Here is a 20,798-nt window from a genome sequence, read left to right on the forward strand (position 1 = left end):
TCTACGGCCATGGTGACCCCCCTCTGTGATACTGCCTGCCTGCAAGGGCTGCCAGCCAGCCCACCCACACCAGCACCTCCATGAGAACCACGATGACTTCATTACCTTCCTGAGGTGGCGGGGCCTGGTGCCTTCTCCAGCCCAGCTCTGATGGGGCCTGGACCTCTAGCTCACCACCAAGGTGGGGTCTATCACCCAAGTGGACAAGGGCCAGACACAGGAGAGTTGAGGCATTGAGACCTGTCTGATTTATTCGGGTTACTTAATATACAACCACACAACTGACCCCAAAGTGTGCAAAGTTAAAGCCTTCAACTGCAGCTGAGAGGAGAGGGCAGGAATGGCACACCCGGGGGTGGGGCAGGAATGATGGGCAGGTGGCCATGGTCAGGGGCAGCCTCCTGCCCAGGGCCAGGGGTAGTGGCCTGAGGATCAGGGCCCAAGGGTGGCCTGGGGGCTGGCGGGAAGGGCAGAGACCTCCCCTTGGCCTGGGTCAGGAGCCCAGAAGTGCCACTTGGCTAAGGGGGCAGCAGCCTGGGAAAGGAGAGCACCATTTCCTGGGGGAGGCAGAGGGAGGTGCCCTACAGAAGAAGCCAGGAGGGGCCAGCTGCTCCAGGGGTGGGAGCCGGGCCGGAGCAGGCTGCAGCGAGAAAGACCTGAGGCAGGCACAAAGCCTGAGAGCCTGGACTGGCTGGGCCCAGGGGGCTGAAGAAGGGGGAGCCTAGGGGGGCACTCCCAGGGTAGCCTGGCCCAGGGAGTGGCTCGACTCTGTGGGGTATGCCCAGGGAGAGGCTACAGACCCCTCAGGGCCTCCCCTCTTCTCTCCCTGGAAAGGAGCCGGGAACCGTAGTGCAAATCTGTGGACTGCTCAGTTATAAAGGGAGGCTATGCCCAAGGGGGGCCCCTGGGGCAAGCCCCCTCCACCTCCTCGGCCTCCACCACCATCTTCAGTACAGCCGCTTCTCGTAACTGTGGGGAGAAAACAAGAGAGGGACTGGAGAGTGAGTGCGTGGACCCTGACTCCTTCCCAAATGCCCATGCCCAGGGCCCAGGGCTGCTACAGCTGGCCCCCAGATGTGGGAGAGGGCAGGGAGCTGCAGAAGCCCCTCTCAGCCAGAACAGGCCCGGGGGAGAGCAGAGAGCAGGGCCTGTTCTTCCCCTGAGGAGACAGGTCAGGTTCAAAGAGATCCATGCTCCTCGCAGCCCCTGCCTCGTCTGAGCAGACTGCCCAGGGCCCAGGTGGAGATGGCTCAGGCAGGCACGGCTCATCCTCACCCAGCAAGCTCAGACCAAGAGCCGAACCTCGCTGCCTTGTGTGTCCGCCCCGGCCTGCACGCTCAGCTGCCTAGGCCCCTGTGGTCAGTGGGTCCAACCAAGACAGAGCAGCCTCAGGCCTGTAGTCACAAGCACGTCTCCGTACCCCAAAACGGAATCCATGTTTCCACTGGATAAGGGGATACTGCTGGTGTCCCCCCACCAAGGTGCTGGTGGTGGGGGTCTGGGAGAGCCCAATGCCAGTCTCCACACCCCAGGATCATACCCCAGGGCCGCCCCCTGTCCAGCGCCCACCACCCCCAGCCCAGGTCCCACCCAGATTGCCCCTGCTCTACTCTACACTGGCCCGGGCAGCGCGGTTACTTACACGGCAGAAAGGTATAGCTATGGGAGGGTGGGGCAGAAAGAGACACAGGTTAGATGGACGCCTACGCCTGGGGAGACAGGCCCTCTGCTAGGGTGGGGCCACATGCCCCTGACTACTGCTGCCAACTAACACTGCCCCCGCCCACGGCCACCTCTGCGCTGGCCCGGCATCTGTCTCTCTGCCCTTCTTCCCCCCAGGAGGGCTCACGCCCCCAGCCTCTGTCCGCCTGCCTGCCTGCGGCCACCACCAGCCCCCTGCCACCAGCCACCAAGCTTCTGAGCAAGCAAGGGCCTGGGAGCCCAGGTGGGCCTGGCTGCCACACTTCCCATGCCTTTTTCGGGGGAGGTGCACAAGGGGAGGGGAGGGGCCTGCTCGCACGGGGGCCACAGGACAGGGTGCAAGGGTAGGCTGGGCCCTGGAGGAGAAGGCGATGGGGGTCACCCGGCGGCAGCATCCGTCCCTGGTGGAGATGATCCAGGGGGTCCCCCTGGGACCTCAGCTCAGCCTCTGAACCACAGCCCCAAGTGCCCCACCCAGTCCCAGGCATCTGGGGCAAGGAGGCCACTGCACTTACGAGTGCAGGCTGTGGACGCCACCCTCGATCTGAGCCGACATGGTCCGCTTCTCAAACTTGAGCTCTCCTGAGTACATCATGGACCTGGCAGGCAGGTGGGTGGAGAGGTCAGGGGCACCGAGGGCAGCGAAGAAGGAAGCCAGGAAGGAAGATGCCTCCAGAAGCCTCCCAGGCAGATTCCCCTCTCCATCTCCACCTGCTGCCCCTCCCCGGGCAGCACTCACCGCAGGACGGACAGGCTACGGGCACCAATATCCTGGCAGCCATGCTGGATACCTGCTATGAGGTAGGGCACGAACTTCTGAATGGAGCCTTTGTCCTGGATGGAGCCCGAAACGCCCTGTGCGATCTTCACCTTATCCCCCTCGCTGCATGGAGGACGAGAAAACTGAGCCAAGTAGCTTAGGAGACCGCACCCCACCGGAGAAGACACCACCCAGAGAGATTCCCAAAGCAGCCAGCCCCTCGCTGGGCTGTTAAAGAGGCATGAGACGCAAGCATTCTTGGGTTCCTGAAAAGCTCTGATTTGGACAGTGAATGAGACAGAAAGAGAAAGATGATACATACAATTAGGGCTGCTTGTAACTGGGAGGCTGGGGCTCAGAGGGGAAAAGAAGAGCAGAGAGAGAAAATGTACAATAAGGCGGGGGGAAGAAACATAGGAAGAAGTTTAAAAACCTGAGAAACCAGTCACAGAAGAAATGGGGATTGGAGACACTATGGACCGCTTAGGTCTCATTTCTAAGCTGTTTTTTTAAGTTTCTGGACCAGAAGAATCGGGGCAATTTGGAGGATTGCTTTTCCTCCTTTCACTTGAAATAAACAAATATTTAAATTAAAAAAAAAAAAGCACAGATTCTGAACCAGGAGGCACAGGTCTGTCACTGATGCCTGGTGCCACCGTTTCCAGGTCTATAAACGGGGACTGGGCACCACATTGGGTCCTGTGGGCCCTGAGGAGGCGGGGGGGCTTATCTGGGACAGGGGTTGAGGGGCAGGGCACCTGAAGTATCGCTTCTGGCTGCTGCTGCTCTTCTCCATGGCATCCAACGAGCCCATGCCCCGGTACTTCTTGAGCCTCACCCCATCTGAGAAGAAGTACTCGCCGGGGGCCTCCGTGGTGGCGGCGAGCAGGGAGCCCATCATCACTGCAGCAGTGGTGGACGGCTCAGCGCCTCGGCCCCCGCCCCGCTCCCAGCACCCCTCCCGGCTGGCCCTGCCCCGCGCCCACCATCCCTCTCACCTGTGGAGGCTCCGAGAGCCAGGGCCTTGACCACGTGGCCCACGGTCTGGATGCCACCATCGGCTATGACAGGCACGCCGAAGCGCCGGGCGTACTCAGCCACCTTGTACACAGCGGTGCCCTGGGGCCGGCCACAGGCCATCACTGTGGGGGCAGAAGGCAAAACAGAGATGCGTCCATGGCAGCGCTGGGGCCAGTCGGGTGAGAGGGAGGCCGGGGGCTCAGGGCAGCCCCTCTCCTCGTGCCCTACCTCCATTCTGGGGGAAAGGGACAGGGCTGTTTCTGAGGCATGAGAGAGGGGCTGGCAAATGTCACCAAGGTGAATGTCACTCCCGGGGCCTGGCCACCCCATCCGTTCCAGCACTACAAGAGATTCCGACGGGGGTGGGGAACAACTGGGGCCTTCAGAGGGCAGCCACCCCCAGTAACGTCACAACTTGCCTCACCTGCTCTGGCTGCACAGATCCCTCTTTGAGGCTGTCACCTGCAAAAACTATTAGGATTAAGTACTCATGGTCCCCTTAAGGATACTGGTTTTCCTAAAATCTTTGCATTTCTTTAAGTTTGATTGTTTAAGGTCTTTAACTACTAGGTTTAAAGTGGAAAATCCAAGGAACCAGCCTTTATCTACAGATGGATGTAAGGCTGGACATGCCAGAGAAGGCACCTTCTCTGTACTTTTTATCTTTGTCCCTACTGTATCCCAAGGCTTAGAACAGGGCCTGGTACCTAGTAGGTGCTCAGTAAATCTTTGCTGGGTAAGGACCCATGTTTCACCTCAGTGGTCAGCTAAGGGGAAAGGAGAAACACTTACAAGCAGAGGCCCTGAACACCAAAAGGGGGAGATGTTTTGGGAAGAAAAGAAGAAATGGGTCACTCAGGGTCCTAGAAAAGTGACCGTCACCAGAGACGCCAGACCCCTAAGCAGCCAGGCCCGTGAGCCAGACCCCTGCCTCCAGATGTCTCAACCCAGTGATGGGAACACCCCCCACCACGTGACACGGGTGGTGTACTATCTTTATATATTCAGAGACGTGCTGTCTCCATGTCTTTAGTGTCTGCCTTAGCACTAACTTCATCCAAAACCACAGCTGGCTTCCAGTGGGAACCTTGGAAAAGAAGTCAAACCTGCCTTGAACTTCCAAACTGGCCCTCCTTGACTAGCATCTGAGAAGCAGGATGGTTCACACCTAAAATTCACAGTACCCTCATCTGCTTACATCTGCCTCCCCTCAGTTTATGGGCCTTAAAGGGCAGAGTCTCAGCCGGGGTCACCTGGGAAGGGACCTGGCAGAGAGAGCACCCGATATGCATTCGTGGAGCAAGGAGGAGGCCCCAGACCAGTGGTGGAGCCAGTGGGGGGTGTGCCAACAGGCAATCCCTCGGCCCTATCGAAACCTACCTTCTTGGGTGATGCAGATGGAGCCGCAGCCCATCCCCACACGCAGCCCATCCACCCCAGCGTCAATCAGGTTCTTGGCCTGAGCTGCTGTCACCACTGTAGGTGGGAGACAGAGGGACAATGTGAGTAGGATGCCCCTGCCCTGCCCAGGGGCTTCCTGGGACCCCAGCTTAGGACCCCCTCCAGCGAGCCAAGCCCATCCAGCCCTCTGCCCCCATGCCAGGAGCAAAGCCAGCTTCTGGGGATGCTGAAGGACCAGAGAAGGGTTACACGGTGAGGGAACAAAGGCAGGGGGGTTGAGAGGGGGCCCCAGACTCACCATTCCCACCAATCACCTGGAGGTAGGGGTACTTCTGCTTGATGTAGTGCACCATGCCTATCTGGTACACCGAGTTCCCTTGGGAGGAGTCCTGCGGGAAGAGGGGCAGCAGCGGAGACGGCCTAAGCAGCTCCTTAGGCGGAGACGGCCAAGGAACCTCACCCGGGGAGGGGGAGGGCCCTTTAGTGGATGGATCCCTGAGATGTGAAAAAGGTAATGAGAACGCTCTCTTGTTTTCCAGCTTTCAGCTGATTTGCTAAGGAGCCTACTTTTCCCAAAAATGTTAAGCCTCACTAAAGGACAGCAAGGAGCTACTGCCTGGGGTCAGATGCTGGTTCCACCAACTCACCAGCCAAAGGACATTACTTAGCCTCTTAGGGCCTCGGCTTCTTTTATCTGACAAGAGGGAATGACAAACTGAATCTCTCAAGCAGCTGCTGCGAGGACTCAATGAGTGAATGCACGCGAAGTCTTCAGTGTAGTGCCTGGCAAATGGTAGGCTCTCGATGGAAATGAGCTACGATTATCACTGTCAACTCCCAAGCCTGGGGTAGGCCCTCTGAAGGACCGCTGTTGGTTCTGGGTTGTCAAGGGTGCTGGGGACCCTTCAAATTCCGACACCAGGGAAGCAGAGACACCTCTCAGAAGCAGAGAGGAAGGGCAGCCAAGGGTCACGGGAGTAACCAGAGGCAAGTGCGGGTCTTCCTGAGATCCCCCCAGGCCCTCGCCTGCCCACCCACACTCCCCCGCGCTGGCTCTCTGCAGGTGCTGCCCCTACCAGCACGATGACGTCAGCACCCGCCTGGGTGAGCAGGTCCAGACGATATTTGTCATCCTCACGGGTGCCGACGGCCGCCCCACACAGCAGCTGCTTGTGGGCATCCTTGGAGGCCAGGGGGTAGTCCCGGTTCTTCTTCAGGTCCGTGCGGGCAATGATGGCCACCAGCTCATCACGGTCATTGACAATAGGCAACTTCCCTGATGGGGAGCGCAGAGGTGAGATGACAGAGCCACATCCTCTGCCTCTGAACCTCAGGGAAGCAGGCGGGTGTTGTTTGTTTGGGGCATGGGGGTGTCCAGAGGATGAAATGGCCCTCAGTGAGATGAGGGGTCAGTGGGTCAATGAAGGTCAACCTCGTGCCAGTAATTCCTCAGAAGTACCCAAACCCACCACTAGGTGACAGCACCCGCCCAGAAAGTGTTCTAAGGAACCCGACCTACAGGAAGCACAGAGGCCTCCCAGACCACAGGGCTCCAGGAGCTCTTCCTGCCCTGCAGCCTCCTTTCACCTGCTGGGCCTCGGGCCACAGGGGTCCGAATATCCCTAGCCAGGGAACAAAGGTGAGGCTGCCCTGCAGGGGAAGACATAGGCCCTGACCAGCTCCGCCCTGAAAGAACTTTCCAGCGTGGACCAGGGAAGCATTTCCCGGTGTGTCCCACAGGAACCCAACGAGCAGCGTAAAAACAGTTCAGTGTCAAATAAACATTGACTACAAGACTTCCCCAGTACCTTTCTTGCTGCGCTGCAGGATCTCATTTGCCTCTTTCAACGTCACGCCGGCTGGAGCCACCACCAGCTCGTTCCGCACTGTCATCACCTGTGGGGCCAGGAACATTTGCCTGCAGGTTGGCAGGTGAGAGAAGGGAGCCAGGCCTCCCTCTGGTCCCTGGTCACAGGCACCAGCCGAGGCCCCGGGGCGCAGGTTTCTCCGTGCACCCTGGCCACCCACTCCCAGCCCCTCAGGCACCTCGCTGAGGAGGGTGGTGTGGTCCTTCTCCGCGAGGAAGTCGATGTCTCGGGAGGTCACGATGCCCACCAGCTTGCTGCCCATGGTGCCCGTCTCGGTGACGGGGATGCCAGAAAAGCCGTGTCGGATCTTCGCCTCCAGCACGTCGCCCACGGTGTGCGAGGGGCTCAGGACCACGGGGTCCGTGATGAAGCCCTGTTCGAACTTCTGTGGGCAAAGACAGGGGAAGGGAGAGGCTGGAAGGAAGCTGGAGGTAGTATGTGGCTGGCTCCCATGGCAGAAGAGTCAGGGATGAGTGGGGTAAGTGGCCAAAGGGTCGAATAAGGTTCAACCATGTGCCCACAAGGGAAGGACAACCAGGACCCCACAGAGATCAGCCATGGAGTGCACCAGCCTACAGGACTGGCAAGGGAAGGTGGGATGGTCTGTGTGGTGGGGACTACCAGATGGCACCTTCCTTTGGGGGACAGGGCCTGGTACTTACCTTGACCTTCCGCACCTCATTGGCCTGGAACTCTGGGGTGCAGTTGTGGTGAATGAAACCAATACCTCCCATCAGCTGGGGTGGAAGGGAAGTGTGGTCAGAGCCAGAGATGCAGCCCTCCACACCGCCCAGCCCATCTTACCCCTGCCTTCCCCTTCACTCCGCCAACCCTGACCCTGGCCCCTGGCCCTGGGGCCTCCATCCAGGCACCAGACTCACAGCCATTGCGATAGCCATGTCAGCCTCTGTCACAGTGTCCATGGGTGAGGAGATCAGCGGCGTCTTCAGAGTGATCTTCCGAGTCAGGGCTGAAGTCAGGTCCTGGGGAGGTATAGGATTGTCTATATGAAGGCTTTTGTTATTCACTCAACAAACATTTACCAGGCTCCTACATGTATCAGTAGCAGGCTAGCCCCTGAGAATAGAGCAGCAAACAAGGCAGATGTGGCCCCTGCCATCTACAATGGTGCTCACATTCTAACTGTAGAGAAAAATGGCAACATGAAATACATATACAAGATGATCAAGATAAAAGCTACAAAGAGGAAAACAACCAAGGCCAAGTGACCACTGGCAGGAGGTGAGCCACTCTCTGGGAGGTGACAAGTGGGAGCCAATAGAATGAAGACCTGAGGGACTGCGCTCTGGGCAGAGGAAGCCGTGCACACCATGGCACTAAGGTGGGAAAAACCATGGTGCATTTAAGAGAGTAGAGGTGACCAGTGGAGTCAAGCAAAGGGAAAGAGGCAGGACCTGAGGAGGGGTGAGAGGCAGGCAAGGGACAAAGCTGTATGGCCTTGGAGGCCACGGAGAGGAGCTTAGATTCTATTCTGAGATGAGAGGCCTTGGGAAGTTCTTAGGCAGAAGAGAGACTTGATCTGATTTATGTTTTAAAAGGCACTTGGGCTCCTACATGAAGAATGGACAGATTCAAAGATACAAGGGCTGAGGAAGGGAGACCACTCGGAGCAGCTATACAGGTCTAGTAGGAGATGACAGGGATGAGTGGGAAAGGAAAAAGCCCTATAAGATGTAAGAGCCTGTTAGATATGCAGGAAAGTAGTTGAAAAAGGGTCTGAAGCTCAAGGGAGAGGTCAGGACTACAAATATAAATTGGGGAATCATCTGCCTATGAAGGGCATGTAAAGCCAGCCCATAGATATCTCTGAGAGTCAGCGAAATTAGCTATAGAGTCTATCCCTGCAAACTGCCAGACATGGATTCTGGAATATAATTTTTGGAAATTCACAGGCCCCTGAAGTCCACTCCCAGACCATGCTTCAGAACCCTATCCCCAGAATCTAGAAGATTCCACCTCCTCCTTTCCTTTCATCCCATAGGAGAGGAGCCACAGCCTGGCTGAAAGAGGACCACAGGACAAGGAGACCTCAATGGCCAGGCAGGGAGGTGTTTCCCCCTCTCTTCCTATCACCCAGCCCAGGGTCTATCACAAGGCCAGGGTGCTCAGTAAACCCTGTTGAACTCAGCAGCTGGGCCAAAAAGGCTTCTTGGTTACTGTCATGAGAGAACCATCCAGAATAACCTGAATTTGCCTCTAAAAATCTGCCTAAGTCACAGTTGACTATGGAAGCTACCCACAAGAGTAACTCTTCAGAGACAGCACCCCAACCAAGTTCAGCAGTTCGGGGAGCTCAGATTTCTTGTGTTCCTCAACAGAGGTCACTAAGCAACTCTGTACCAGTGACAACGGTACCTCTTCCTGGAGAACAAGTACAGGTTCAGGGGGTCATCCGGACAGCTCAGTTTCTGTAATTCACCCACCACATGTGCAAAGAGCATCACCCTTATCAGAAAGTAAGGAGTCTCAGGGCTCATCTGACAGCACAGGTTCTTCACAGAAAACCAATGGGATTCTAGTATGGCACCCATCTTAAAAATTCTGAGACCTATATTCTGAAGATATACGGGGCATAAAAGGAGACAGAGAAAACCTTGGAGTCTCTACTGTCACTTTTATGTCTGTTCTAACTCCTCCATATCAGAATAGAACATTGCCATTGCCCCAAATGGAGCCTTAAGCTGGCCAGTCCAGGCACAGATGGAGTACAGGGATTTCAGACATTAACCATGACAAATTCAGGCAGGACTCAGCAAGGTGCAACTCTCCAGTATACACAGACCTCTGGTGGACAGCAAATACTTGTGCCCAGCAACCAGACAGTCGTATAAACTACATCAAGAGACATGCAGACACATCAGATCCATACCACACCCACTGCTATTTCAGGGCCACAAACTGGTAATGACATTGCCTGTGAATCTTACATCTCAGACAGATGATGACCCCTAGTTGAAGAGAGAAATAAGGCTAATGAAAAACGAGAGGCTGCTTGAGAATGTCGCAGTAAGAAGAATACGTGAAATGCCTGGAAAATTGAGTTGCAGTTCTGGAAAATCAAAATAATACTTTACTAAAGAGAGGAGAGAAAGATCAAATGTAATGGTGGAGTTATACAGAGAAGATAGAATTTAACAAATGAGTATGATTGCTGAATCATTCAATTGATATCTCTTAGTCTCCAGTATCTTAGAGCGGCTAGAAGTAAAAACCTAAAACTGTGGAACTGTGACCCGTGCCAAATTCTGCAATATGTTCTACAACTGAAAATATATATATACTTTAATAGAAGAGTTAAAAAAACTTTGAAGGATCTTTATTCCCATAAAAGTGTTCGATTCTTAGGAAACATTTTTGCAGACTTCCCTAGAAGTTAAATGGATTTTTTTAATGGAGTTTTATAAATTGAAAGGTAAAAACTGAAGCTTTTGTTTAGGCTTTTGCAACTCAGAGATAAGTATCTCATGCAAGAGATCTGGTGACAGAGGATAAAGGTGGAAATGACCTCAAGGATGCTACCATCACAACTGGAAGCTTTAAAAATTAAACATCAAGAAACAGGAAGTAAACTTTCAACAAACTGAATTTTCTAAATAACAGTTGTCAGTAATCCAAAACTGGCAAATAAAATTCAAATTTGGTATAAAAAAAAAATCTGCCTGTGTCAGCACCAGCTACACATGGCCAGATGTGAGCTTCCCCAACAGAGAGGAGATGGAGACACACTCAGACCCTCTGGCCCTTATGAGAACCAAAGCAGAATAAAATTCAATGATAATAGCAATGAAAAAGAAATCAGGCTTTTTTAAAAATGTTTATGTAATCATTATGAGATAACCTAATTTTTCTTGAATTACACCTGTCGGCACCATGCCCTTGGCTTCTGTGAGTTTTCACATGCTAACTGCAGAAAGGAAACTGTTCATTTCTTTAGCTCACAGCTAACCCCCTCCTGTAAAGCAAGGTGCTGTGTCCTTAACTATAGCCCACACTTAACTCCTTCAAACCTTTCTGCTAGTTTCTGTACATTGTGGTTCAGTGAACAGGGCCGTCCACCCGATTCAAAGTCTCTGTAATGTTAATGGCTTCTATCACATCCTTGTTCAGCATTTCAGACAAAATCCAACCCTTCTGGTCTACTGTGATGAGGCAGCCACACCCAAGCCCACCGGGTCCCTGGGGCCTTTCGAACCATCAGTGATGCAGGCTCTCCCACCCTGTGCTGTCCCACCACTCGAGAGCCCCGTGTCCGCCCACTGCTGCCTCTGCTCCACCAGGCCCCTCCCATCACACTGTGCCAGTTCCCAGGCAGCAATAAAGGCTATATAAAACCCTCTCCCAGGAAAAGTCTCTCCCATACCCTGCCCTTGAGCCAGAAGCCAGCTGCTTCCAAACATACACAGCCCTCTCCCCACCCTTTCCAAAGCGAAGAGCCACTCACCACCTCGTCTGCTATGAAGTCTATGAATCCCGGGAGGATCAGGAAGTCACTGTGAAGACACAACAGTGAGGGTTACTGAATGGGGAGGGGCACCCGAAAGAATGAGGATTTCTTTCCTCCATGCCAGAGGAGGCAGTACGGGGGCAAAGAGAAGGCCAGAGGGGCAGAGGCTGGAGCCCTCTGATTCCTGCTGCCCCAGTGGGGCTGCACCCTCTCGTTCTTCCCATCAGCGTCTTGTTGCCAAAAACAACAGAAAGTCTGCGGACCTGGGGAGCCCACCAAGGCAGTGGGCCTCAAATACCCACTGCCTCCAGGGCTCAGACTTTGTCCCGGGACAGAGGATCCTACTTCGCCACACATAGTAGATACAAGGCCTGCCCTTGGAAACTTCCCCATCTTACAGGGGTAGACAATAAGTAAACACAGGGGATGCACCTGTGAACAGCTGTGTAGTGCAACATAGCATGAACGCAGCAGAGCACAGGACAAGCGACACACCCAAGTGCTGGGGCTGCCGGCTCACAGGGTTCCGAATAGCACAGAGGAACCCAAGGGGGCTGAGTTCCAGGTGTATTTGGACACAGAGCAGGCCCTCGGTAAATGAGTTGGACTGGAGCAACCAACAGGCCAGGCCTGGGATAGGAAAAAGGAGGAAGGAAGCCTTACAAGTTAGGACTAAGACACTGGGGCCCAGCCAAGGCAAGACAGCTGCCAACTGGAGGAGTGGGGGAGGGAGTAGGGGTGGGGAAGGATGGTTCCAGTGAACCCCAGGAGGGGAGTGCCATGTTGCACAAGTATGTCATGACACAGTATCATTCTGAAATGTACCCTGCCTGAAGTCACAGCAGGCCTTGACAGACACACCTAAAAGCAAATGCCCCACAGTGCAGGAGCTCTCCCAACAGGGCTAAACAAAGCAGCCGGCACCCAGTGCTGGAAGATAAAGACAAGCCGGGCGTGAAGTGTACCTCGCCATGTCCTGCACCTCAGGGTGGAAGTGCATGGGGGTAGGGGGAAGGGGTGCCCCTCAGGAATGAGCTGCAGGGCATGCGGGAGGGGTGGACTCTTTGATCTGCCCTAGGAGTTTGCCTAGGAGACGCTGATGAAAAAGATACCGAAGATATACCCTCCCCCATCGCCAAACAGCACCAAAGAAACAAGGAATTTTAATTCGCCCTGTCCCTGGCCAGCCCTTCTTCTCTACAGCGAGGTCTCTACCTCACTTAGAGCTCAGAGGAGAAATGCTGGAGTCCCGGCCTCTCATTTTCCAGGTGCTATATACGCCCCTCACCTGGCCGGCACCCCAGCTATGGGCAAGCAGGAGGAGACACTCCTCAGGAGTGACTAGTATCCTGGTGTCAGAGGAAACTGCCAACCAAGCAGGAGTGCTTACAGGCAAAGGCAGGGGCCGGGCAGGGAAGCTTTTGGCTGGCCAGAGTCCCTACTCTGCCCCAGTCCCAGGCTCAGATGTTCCTTCCTGGCAGGGACACCCTCCTGCGGGCAGGAGGCAGGGTTGGTGCCAGGCCTGCAGCGGGCAGGACAACTGGCCTAGGGCCCAGGAAAAAGGCAAACTCAGCCATAGGCAAAGGGGCAGCTCTCCATCCTCCTCCAAAATCCCATGCCGGGTGGGCTTGGGGGTTGAAAGCCATACAATACTCATACTCAAGGGGGCATACGTGCCAACCTGTGGGCAGGCAGAAGCACAGGTGGAAGGAGGGCTAGAAAAACGAGGGAGCCATCCCAGTCGTCTAGGTGGGCCTCTTCTGAGGGCAACACCCAAGCAGTTTACCTCAAGTCGGACTCTCGGGCCCCCTCTGCTCTCGTGGTGACGCCAGGAGGGCGAGGGCACCCCGGACGCAGGTTTAGGAAAAGTCTCCTCATAACTCCCACATCTCACGGCCCCACACGCCTGTAGGCCCCTCCACGCGGCCAAGATGCCCATGAGGAGGAGAAAGGGGGCAGGGCGGACCCGGATCTGGCCGGGAACGGGGCATGGCACCGAGGGCCGCTATGTCACTGTGCCACGTCCCTATGCGCTCGGCGTGGGCCGCCCTTCCTCCCCCTGCCCAGCCCCCCTCACGCCCAAGTCACTCGAGTCGGGCCGGGGAAGACCAGCGTCACCGAGGGGGCAGCCGTGCACGTGCAGGGGCCAGGCCGGGGGATCGCGGCGCCTCCGTGCGCGCACCGAGTGGGGGGGCCGAGCCCCGCCGCGCTTACTTATAAGTGAGGCCGTCGGCATTGGCGAAGAGCTGCTGCGCGGTGAGCCCATCCTCAGGCACGTAGCCGGTGCCGCCGCTAATCAGGTAGTCCGCCATGCTGCTGGGAGACACCGCCACCCGACATAAACATCCGCGCGGGCTGCCGGCTGCTCCTGCTCCTGCTGCTGCTGCTGCTGTGCTGCTGCTGACGCCGCGCCGCGGCCACGCTGCCGCCGCGGGCCCGGCCGGCCGGGGGCGGGGGCTGCGGCAGCGGCGGGGCGGACCCGGGGCACCGCCCTCCCCTCCCGCCCCTCCCCCGGGCAGCCGCTGCCTCCGCCCCTCGCGGCACAAAGGGCCCCGCGAAGCCTAGCCCCGCCGCTGCCGCTCGCACACCCGCGCCCGCTGCGCAGCCACTAGGACCCCACGCGGGCCCGGGAGGAAGAGAGGGCGAGTGGGTCAGGCGGGGAAAGAGGGCTGAGCCAGAGCGGGACGTGGACCCCCTGGCGCTCCCCATCCCGCCCTCTAAGTCCACCCCGCAGCGCGCCCCACGTTCGCCCCCTAGGGCCCGGGTCACCCTAGCCACCGAGCCCCTGCCGGCCTGAATTTCCCCTTACCCTATTCCCAGCACCCAGGGATACCTCTTACGAGGTTTTGCCTTTACCCAACACTAATTTCTGGGCTCTGATCAGGGACCAGAGTCCCGAGGAACTGGTCCAGGCTCACAGCTCTCCAACACACTGGAGTTAGAGGTTGGACCTTGGGGCAGTGCAGCCGGCTTCCCTCCACATCAGCCCTAGGGGTGGGGCATTCTGAACAGTACCACTCGCTGGCCTTGGAATCCTCTGGAGTTTACAAAATATTTTTCATTAAGTGACCACATTTACTCCACAATCTATTAACCGCCACTTACTAGGTGTCCCCTGTTTACTGATACAAAACCTACAATTCAGGCTCCTGCTTCAGCCTCCTGGCCCAGTGCTTCAGCCATCTGCCCTAGTCCCAGCTCAGAAGGTGGTGTAGATACCAGGGGGCCGAGCCCCAGTGAGGAAAGTTTGTTTTTCTTTGGGAGTGGAGTGTGGTGGAAAGATGGGGAAGGATTATAGACCTGGCTTAGATAAACAAGTATGCATACAAATTAGGACAGAGGCTGGAAAACTTCTGAAAATTTCCCAAAGCAAAAGTTCGGTGGCCCTGTGTGCCCAGCAAGACCCGGATTTCTACATGGGGACAGTAAGATTAGGAAGCAAATTGATTGATTTGGAGACAGGTGGAGTGGCAGAGGGCAGACCTTTCCTCTTGGGACCAGAACTGCTAATGCTACTCCTCAGCTAGAAGCTAGAGAGCAAATCCCCTCCACCCAAACTCCACAACCTGCTCTCTTTGTTCTTCCATGGCTCCCACTGCTCACTTTCTTGGTGAGCTGAAGAGAATGAGGCAGGCAGGGACAGAGTTCTCCCTGGCATGGTGGCTGCCTGAGAGTCCCCTCCCTTCCTCCCCAGCCCCGGGAGGCCAAGTTTGTTTACCTCCCAGCAGTGTGGTGGCAGCCCCAGCCCAGGGGAGGCTTGGCCTCCAAGCCTTGAGGCTCTCTGGGATCCCCAGCCTACCCTAGTGACACCCCTGGGACCCTACAGGGAAAACACAGACCATCCATCTGTGTGCAGAGGAAAAGAAAGGTTTCCCACAGAGCTGGGGTGATGAGGCTGGCTAGAGAAGACTCACAGATGTCCTCTTCACTCTAACCTTAGGAACAACAGAGACCCACAGGCCTGCCAGTTGGAGCCCAAGCCTCTCTTTCTATCCAAGGGACATCAGGCCTTGGAAGGGAGGGAGTGGGGCTCGCTGGGCTTTATGCTGAGTAGGGGCTGATGCCAGCTTGCCAGAGATGTCTGGGAAGCACCTCTGATCCTTAACACTCATACACCTACCTCTCACTAGCCACCTGGAGCCAGAGCAGTGAGGCCAGCCAGGGGAACTGCCCTAGGTACCTTCTTGGCCAAAGAAAGACAGGGCTGTCATGGCAATTACAAGCACACAGCACACTGGCTCTGCCATGGTCTAAGACCCAGAAGAAGGTCAGGTATGGCTAGAGTACTATGTAGGGTTCCACCAGGGCTGAGGCCCAGCAGCTGAGTTCTGCTGCTGCAGGTGACCTTAATGTGACATCTGCTTCAACCTAGAACTTTAAGACCCAGGGGGAGAGGCCGTGGGGCTGAGTTGGGTGGGGAGGAGGGTTACCTCCCTAGGGACTACAGACCCCTCTGCTCCTCTCCAGCCTGCAACCCCACCCCCCCCTCCTGCTTTGACTCATGTTAGGGGCCCCTCAGTACTCTAAGCCGCTGGGCTCAGGGCTAGGCTATCCTTTTCCAGCCTCTGTTAATCCACCCCCACCCCCACTCTCTTCCTGATCTTCCCAGCTGCTTCCTCCATGGGGAGGAGACACCGAGGCAACCAGAGGGCTGCCTCGGCCTAAGGAAGGGCTGTTGATCCTCAGAGACTCCCCACCTAACAGCTGTTAGGGCAGTAAGGCGGGAAAACAGACCTAAGCCCCTTCTGGACCCCTCTCCGGGGTTGCGGGAGTACAGTGCCCAGCTGGGCTTGGAAGTACAGGCAGGGAGCCCCGAGGTCTTTGTTTGGTCTAAGGCTGTTTGAAGGAATGAAATTTCAAAACACTTTTTTGGGGGGAGAGTTGGGGCAGGGCTGAGGAGGAAAACATAATAAAACTGGCATTGCTGAGCTGGGGCAGGGGACATGGCTCGCCCTAGTTCAAGCCAGGGAGCAATACGACAGGCCTCAAACTCAGGATTTCTCATGGATCCCTGTCTTCTTCCAGTAGCTCCAGGCTGGTGAAGGCAGATAAGAAGTCCAGCTGGCAGGTTTTGAATCGCATTACATGCCAGGCTGGGGCTCAGGTTTTGCACAAGCTCTTCCAAGCCTAAGTGGGGGTGCTGGGAAGACCCCTTGGTGCAGTGATACAATCTAGAGGAGGGATGCTCACGTGGCTGGGCCCAAATACTGTAGTGATAATTTTCCAACGCCTCCTCTAACCAAGGCACTGCCTTCATCAAGTCCCCAAGCACCCCAGCCTGCTCTTTGAGCTCCAGTGGCTCCTCCTTATCACCCTGAGCCATAGTAGCTGGATTTCTAGGATGGCAGGAAGGATAGGGGGTTGCCTGAGCCTGAGTCAACACTAGAGAGGCACCCGACAGGGGCAGGTGGGGCCGGGTTTCGCCCGTTAAACCGTTCAAAGTTCTTATATAAGCAGTCAGCCCTCCCCCCCCCCCCACCTCCGGGCAGAGCTGCAGGGCTAATTCCCCTGACCACCCTCCCCCACCCCCACCCAGCTGCCAGGTCACCTCCCCAAGCTACTGAGCACCAGATGGGACAGAGAAAGAAGTCCAAATCCTCTGCACCGGTAGGACCGTGGGATTGCATTTCAAACTGCGATACAATCCAGAGATTAGCCGCTATCTCCTTTGCAGCCAGTCCCCCTGGGACCCAGCTCAGTACCCCTCACCCTTCCTCCAGTGACCCCAGCTGGGGAGAGTCTTTGAAGAGACCCTCAGGTGAGCCGCACTGGTAGCCTCCTCAGACCTCAGTGAAGAGTGAGGAGGGTTCAGTGTCTTCACCCAGCCCAGAGGCAATCCATCTGGACACCTACACCTGCCCGTTAGATTCTGAAGCTAGTCCTAGGAGGAAACAGCTAAAGAGGAGAAAGCAAAGTTGGACAGGGACTCCAACGAGCACTGCTTGAACCCCAGGAGTTGTGGCTACTTGGACCGAGTGTCGTCGGGTGTGTAGTCGAGGTCCCACTCAGAACTAAGATTTTAGAAAGACTTTTACAACTTACTCCGTCTTTGCCTACCCGCAAACGCAGCACAAACCCTTTGCATATGCCCTCCTGCATCCCCAACCAAAGCAGGGGGCATGGCGTCTGAACCTCGTTTCAGGAAGTTAGAGGCTGAGGCGATACCGGGGCACGGGTGTGGGGCTCCTGCTTCTCCCCTCCCCCGCAGCGCCACCCGGTTCCCGGGCCACCTCGCCCTCTGGGCCGCCCGCCCCAGATGCGCCCCGCACGGTGCCCTGGGCGTCACCTCCCCGGCTCGTAGCCGGCCTGCAGCAGGCGCGCGCTGTACCGTTGCGCCGCCGTCTCGTGTCCCGAGTGTTGCCGGGCTCCGGGCTCCGGAACGGCGGCGGCCCCGCCTCCCTGCAGTGGTGGCAGGAGCGACCCCGACCCTGAGCCCGACCCGGGCGGCGATGGGAGCGGCCCCTCCATGCGGAGGCCGCGGCTCGGGGCGGGCGGGGAGCCTCTCCGCCTGGAGGCTCCCGGGGCCGGGGCTGCGGAGTGAGCGCAGCTGAGTCGGGTCCCGGGAAGGGGGCGTGGTTGTGGAGGCGTGGCCTGATCGCTGCGGGCGGGGAAGCCTGGGCGCTGGGGGGGATCAGGGCGTCTTCCTGGCTCACCCTTTGGCACCGCGCACCTCCCCGCCTCTCTACTCGGCTACCCAGGTTCAGCCCTCCACTCCCATCCCGGAGTCAGCGAGGGGAGGTGGAGGTGGTTGTATGTCACCCAAAGGTGGACTGGAAAGGAGCCCTGCCCTTCCCCGCCATCCGGACCTTCCAGGTTCTCCTGGCCCCCTCAGCTGAAAACCAGAAGAGGAAAAGAGCAGAATGGCTCCAGTGGCCGAGGTTCTCTTCGGTCCCGGGATCCTCAGCCTGGGTCTCTGCCTCATCTTGTGCAGGTTCCTCTGCCCCTAACGGCGTGGTCTCCTGGAGCGCCTCCTATGGGCCGGCCGCCCACCTCCGCGTTAGGGCAAGATGGGTGGGGGAGATGATCCAGTCTCCCTTCGCCTACCCTCTGGCCCTCAACAGATTCCACCTTCACCCGGAGGAAAACGCATTTTCCAATAGCCCTTCCCTGCCACTGCCTCAGGGAGGAACAAGACAAGGCCGCAGACTCCTTAAGGATAAACACCTCGTCTTGCCTCGTTGGGGCACTCCATATCCACGATGTGGGGCTGGACCGGTAAGGTGCTCACTCTTGTTTATTGCCTGACTAGAAAGGACGCTTTTTCCTATTTCACCGCAGTTATTGTCATTGTCAATAATGATTGAACATCTAGCAGAGGTGGCGAGGAAAAGCCAGAGTCCTAACCCTCAAGCGATTTATTTGAGGAGAAAGAGTAGACAGAAAATAAACAGCTGACAATTCTTAAACTATATACTTAAAAAAAAAATCTGACGATCTGAAGAACAGTGAATGATTGGGCAGTGTTGAGATGCATTATAAAGAAGGAGAGTTATGGGTCACACATTTCAGCAAACACTTCACAAAGGAAATTGAACTCATGCAAACGGTAAGATCTGGGATCTTTTCCTAAATCTGTTCACACCCACTCGACAGAGTCAAGCTTAAAACACAGTATCAGAAAAACACAATTTCTGACTCCCCAGCACATCTAATATCCTGTCAGCATGAATGCCACTATGTACAAGATTTGGTATAACGAGATTATTGCATCCCTGCAGATATCTCAAAGAAGCAAAGATGGGATGATTTAAATTGTACACAGTGATAAAGTCATTTTTCTGGTCTGTGTTCATGACACAATCACTCCGTACAAGAAAAGAGCCAACACAGCAAACTGGGCAGGCAGGATATCAAAACCAATAAGACTAGGCCTTGTAGTCAGATGGGCGGAAGTCCAACTCTGGGCTTTATTTCTTTTTAATCACCCAAGTCAGAACTCTGAGTCTGTGTCCTTATCTTTCGAATGTTTTTTGTTATAGCATAGCATTACATTATACATTGGATCATTATATATTTATATTATTATATATCTATGTTATATTATTTTATATTAAACATATTATATTGTTATATCTATCTCATAAAGTTGCTTTGAGATTAGCTAGACAACGCACATACAGTTCCCAGTAAAGAAGTTAAAACTAGGGTTGCACAGATGGTTCAGTGAAAGAATGCTTGCCTCCCTTTTGGGAGTCCCGGGTTCAACTACCCAGCCTTTGCACCCAGAAGAGAGAAAAAACTCAAGTTGCCTTCTCTACTTTTGACCCCCGGCTAAATACAAAACATCATAATTTCTATTTTTTCAACAAAGTTTACCGGGCATCTCCCATTGCCAACACAGTATGAGATGCTGGGAATACAGTGGCAAACGGGATGGGCCTTAGAGTCCAATGGGGCAGAGAAGCTAAGACGATCAGGATGCAAAGAGTGGAGGCATCACAGAGAGGGCGCCTCTCCAGCCTGAAGGGGCCCAGGCACAGAACCTAGCCAGATGAGCTGGAAAAGACACAAGCCAAGGACTGCTTCAAAGCCCTTTGGGAATAGCAGAGTAAAATAAATAAATGACACACACATCTGTAATGAAGGGGCCTGAGGAATGACTGGGACGCGGCACTTGCTAAATTCACCATGGAGGGGCTCTGTCTTTTCTCCAGAGCTTGTTGACAGTGAATGAGATTGCCAGCAAACTATTCATTATGATAATCATGTTACGATGGCATAAGCTGAGGACCTGAGTGCTTCATGTGAAGGGATTTCACTTAATGTCTAGATCAGTGGTTCTCACACTGAGAGGTGATTTTTATCTCCCTCGCCCCAGGGACATTTGGCAACATCTGGAGATGTTTTTGATGTGTTTGTCTGTCGGGGATGAGGAGGTGGGGTTGCTGACACGGAGTGGGTAGAAGCCAGGAATGCTACTCAGCAACCCACAGTGCCCAGCCATAGCGCCCTTCACAAGAAAGAATTATCAGGCCCCGATGTCAATAGCTCTGAGGTTGAAAAATCTGGACTAGAGGCACTATTTGAAGAAACCAAACTGAAGCAAAACTGCTTATTCGTCCTAAAGGAGTCAGGACAATGAACCTTTTCAGTCTTTTGTTCATGAAAGAACTATGTATCCACACTGGACCTTGGATTCCTCATTTGAGAAATAAGATTCGATGATTTAAAGGGTCCTTTCCAGCTCAAAAAAAAAGTATACGAATCAAATATATTTATAGGATTAGGAGAGGATTAGAATCCAATTAATATGGGCCTGTGGGGCCAAATGGTGGTGTTCAGTCAGAATGTTCAGCTTCCTAAAGGTTGATGCCTAATCTATGCATCAAACATGCATGGGGCATGGATGATGGGCCAGGTGCTGTGCTAGGAGTTAGAGGGGTGCAAAGAGGATGAGCTGCAGGTCTTGCCCTTGAGTTATCCACTAAGTAGGAAGGCAGAAAGACAAGGATAGCTGTACTACGGAGATAGGAACTAATGGCAGGGAGAGGACCAATGTTAACTGAATCCCAATGGGCATGACAGACAGCGAGGTAGACACTTTGCCTACTTGTCTCACTGCATCCCATTCTTTATACCCATT

At 55.1% G+C, this 20,798-nt stretch overlaps 1 protein-coding gene and 1 pseudogene across 7 annotated transcripts; one reads left to right on the forward strand and one right to left on the reverse strand.

Annotated features, from left to right (window-relative positions):
* Positions 1-225: 225 nt before the first annotated feature.
* On the reverse strand, positions 226-18,140 carry IMPDH1 (inosine monophosphate dehydrogenase 1). 7 transcript variants are annotated; one of them, XM_077124754.1, is made up of 15 exons: positions 18,022-18,140; positions 13,430-13,528; positions 11,213-11,261; positions 7,632-7,733; positions 7,413-7,487; positions 6,929-7,135; positions 6,691-6,778; positions 5,959-6,158; positions 5,181-5,271; positions 4,862-4,957; positions 3,460-3,603; positions 3,220-3,364; positions 2,441-2,584; positions 2,217-2,300; positions 226-969 (listed from the first exon to the last, which is right to left on the reverse strand). In XM_077124754.1, the coding sequence occupies exons 1-15, from the start codon at positions 18,135-18,137 to the stop codon at positions 948-950; spliced, it is 1,662 nt and encodes a 553-aa protein (XP_076980869.1). In that variant the 5' UTR covers positions 18,138-18,140; the 3' UTR covers positions 226-947. The 7 variants fall into 7 exon arrangements, with proteins under 7 accessions (XP_076980869.1, XP_076981076.1, XP_076980919.1 ...); XM_077124961.1 differs by lacking the exon at positions 18,022-18,140 and adding an exon at positions 17,273-17,473; XM_077124804.1 differs by lacking the exon at positions 18,022-18,140 and adding an exon at positions 17,273-17,473 and having other exon boundaries at positions 13,430-13,531.
* LOC143679466 (cyclic AMP-dependent transcription factor ATF-1 pseudogene) lies at positions 8,082-9,874 on the forward strand (annotated as a pseudogene).
* Positions 18,141-20,798: the final 2,658 nt, after the last annotated feature.

This window comes from Tamandua tetradactyla, chromosome 1, assembly GCF_023851605.1.
Source record: "Tamandua tetradactyla isolate mTamTet1 chromosome 1, mTamTet1.pri, whole genome shotgun sequence".
In the NCBI taxonomy this organism is placed as follows: Eukaryota; Metazoa; Chordata; class Mammalia; order Pilosa; family Myrmecophagidae; genus Tamandua; species Tamandua tetradactyla.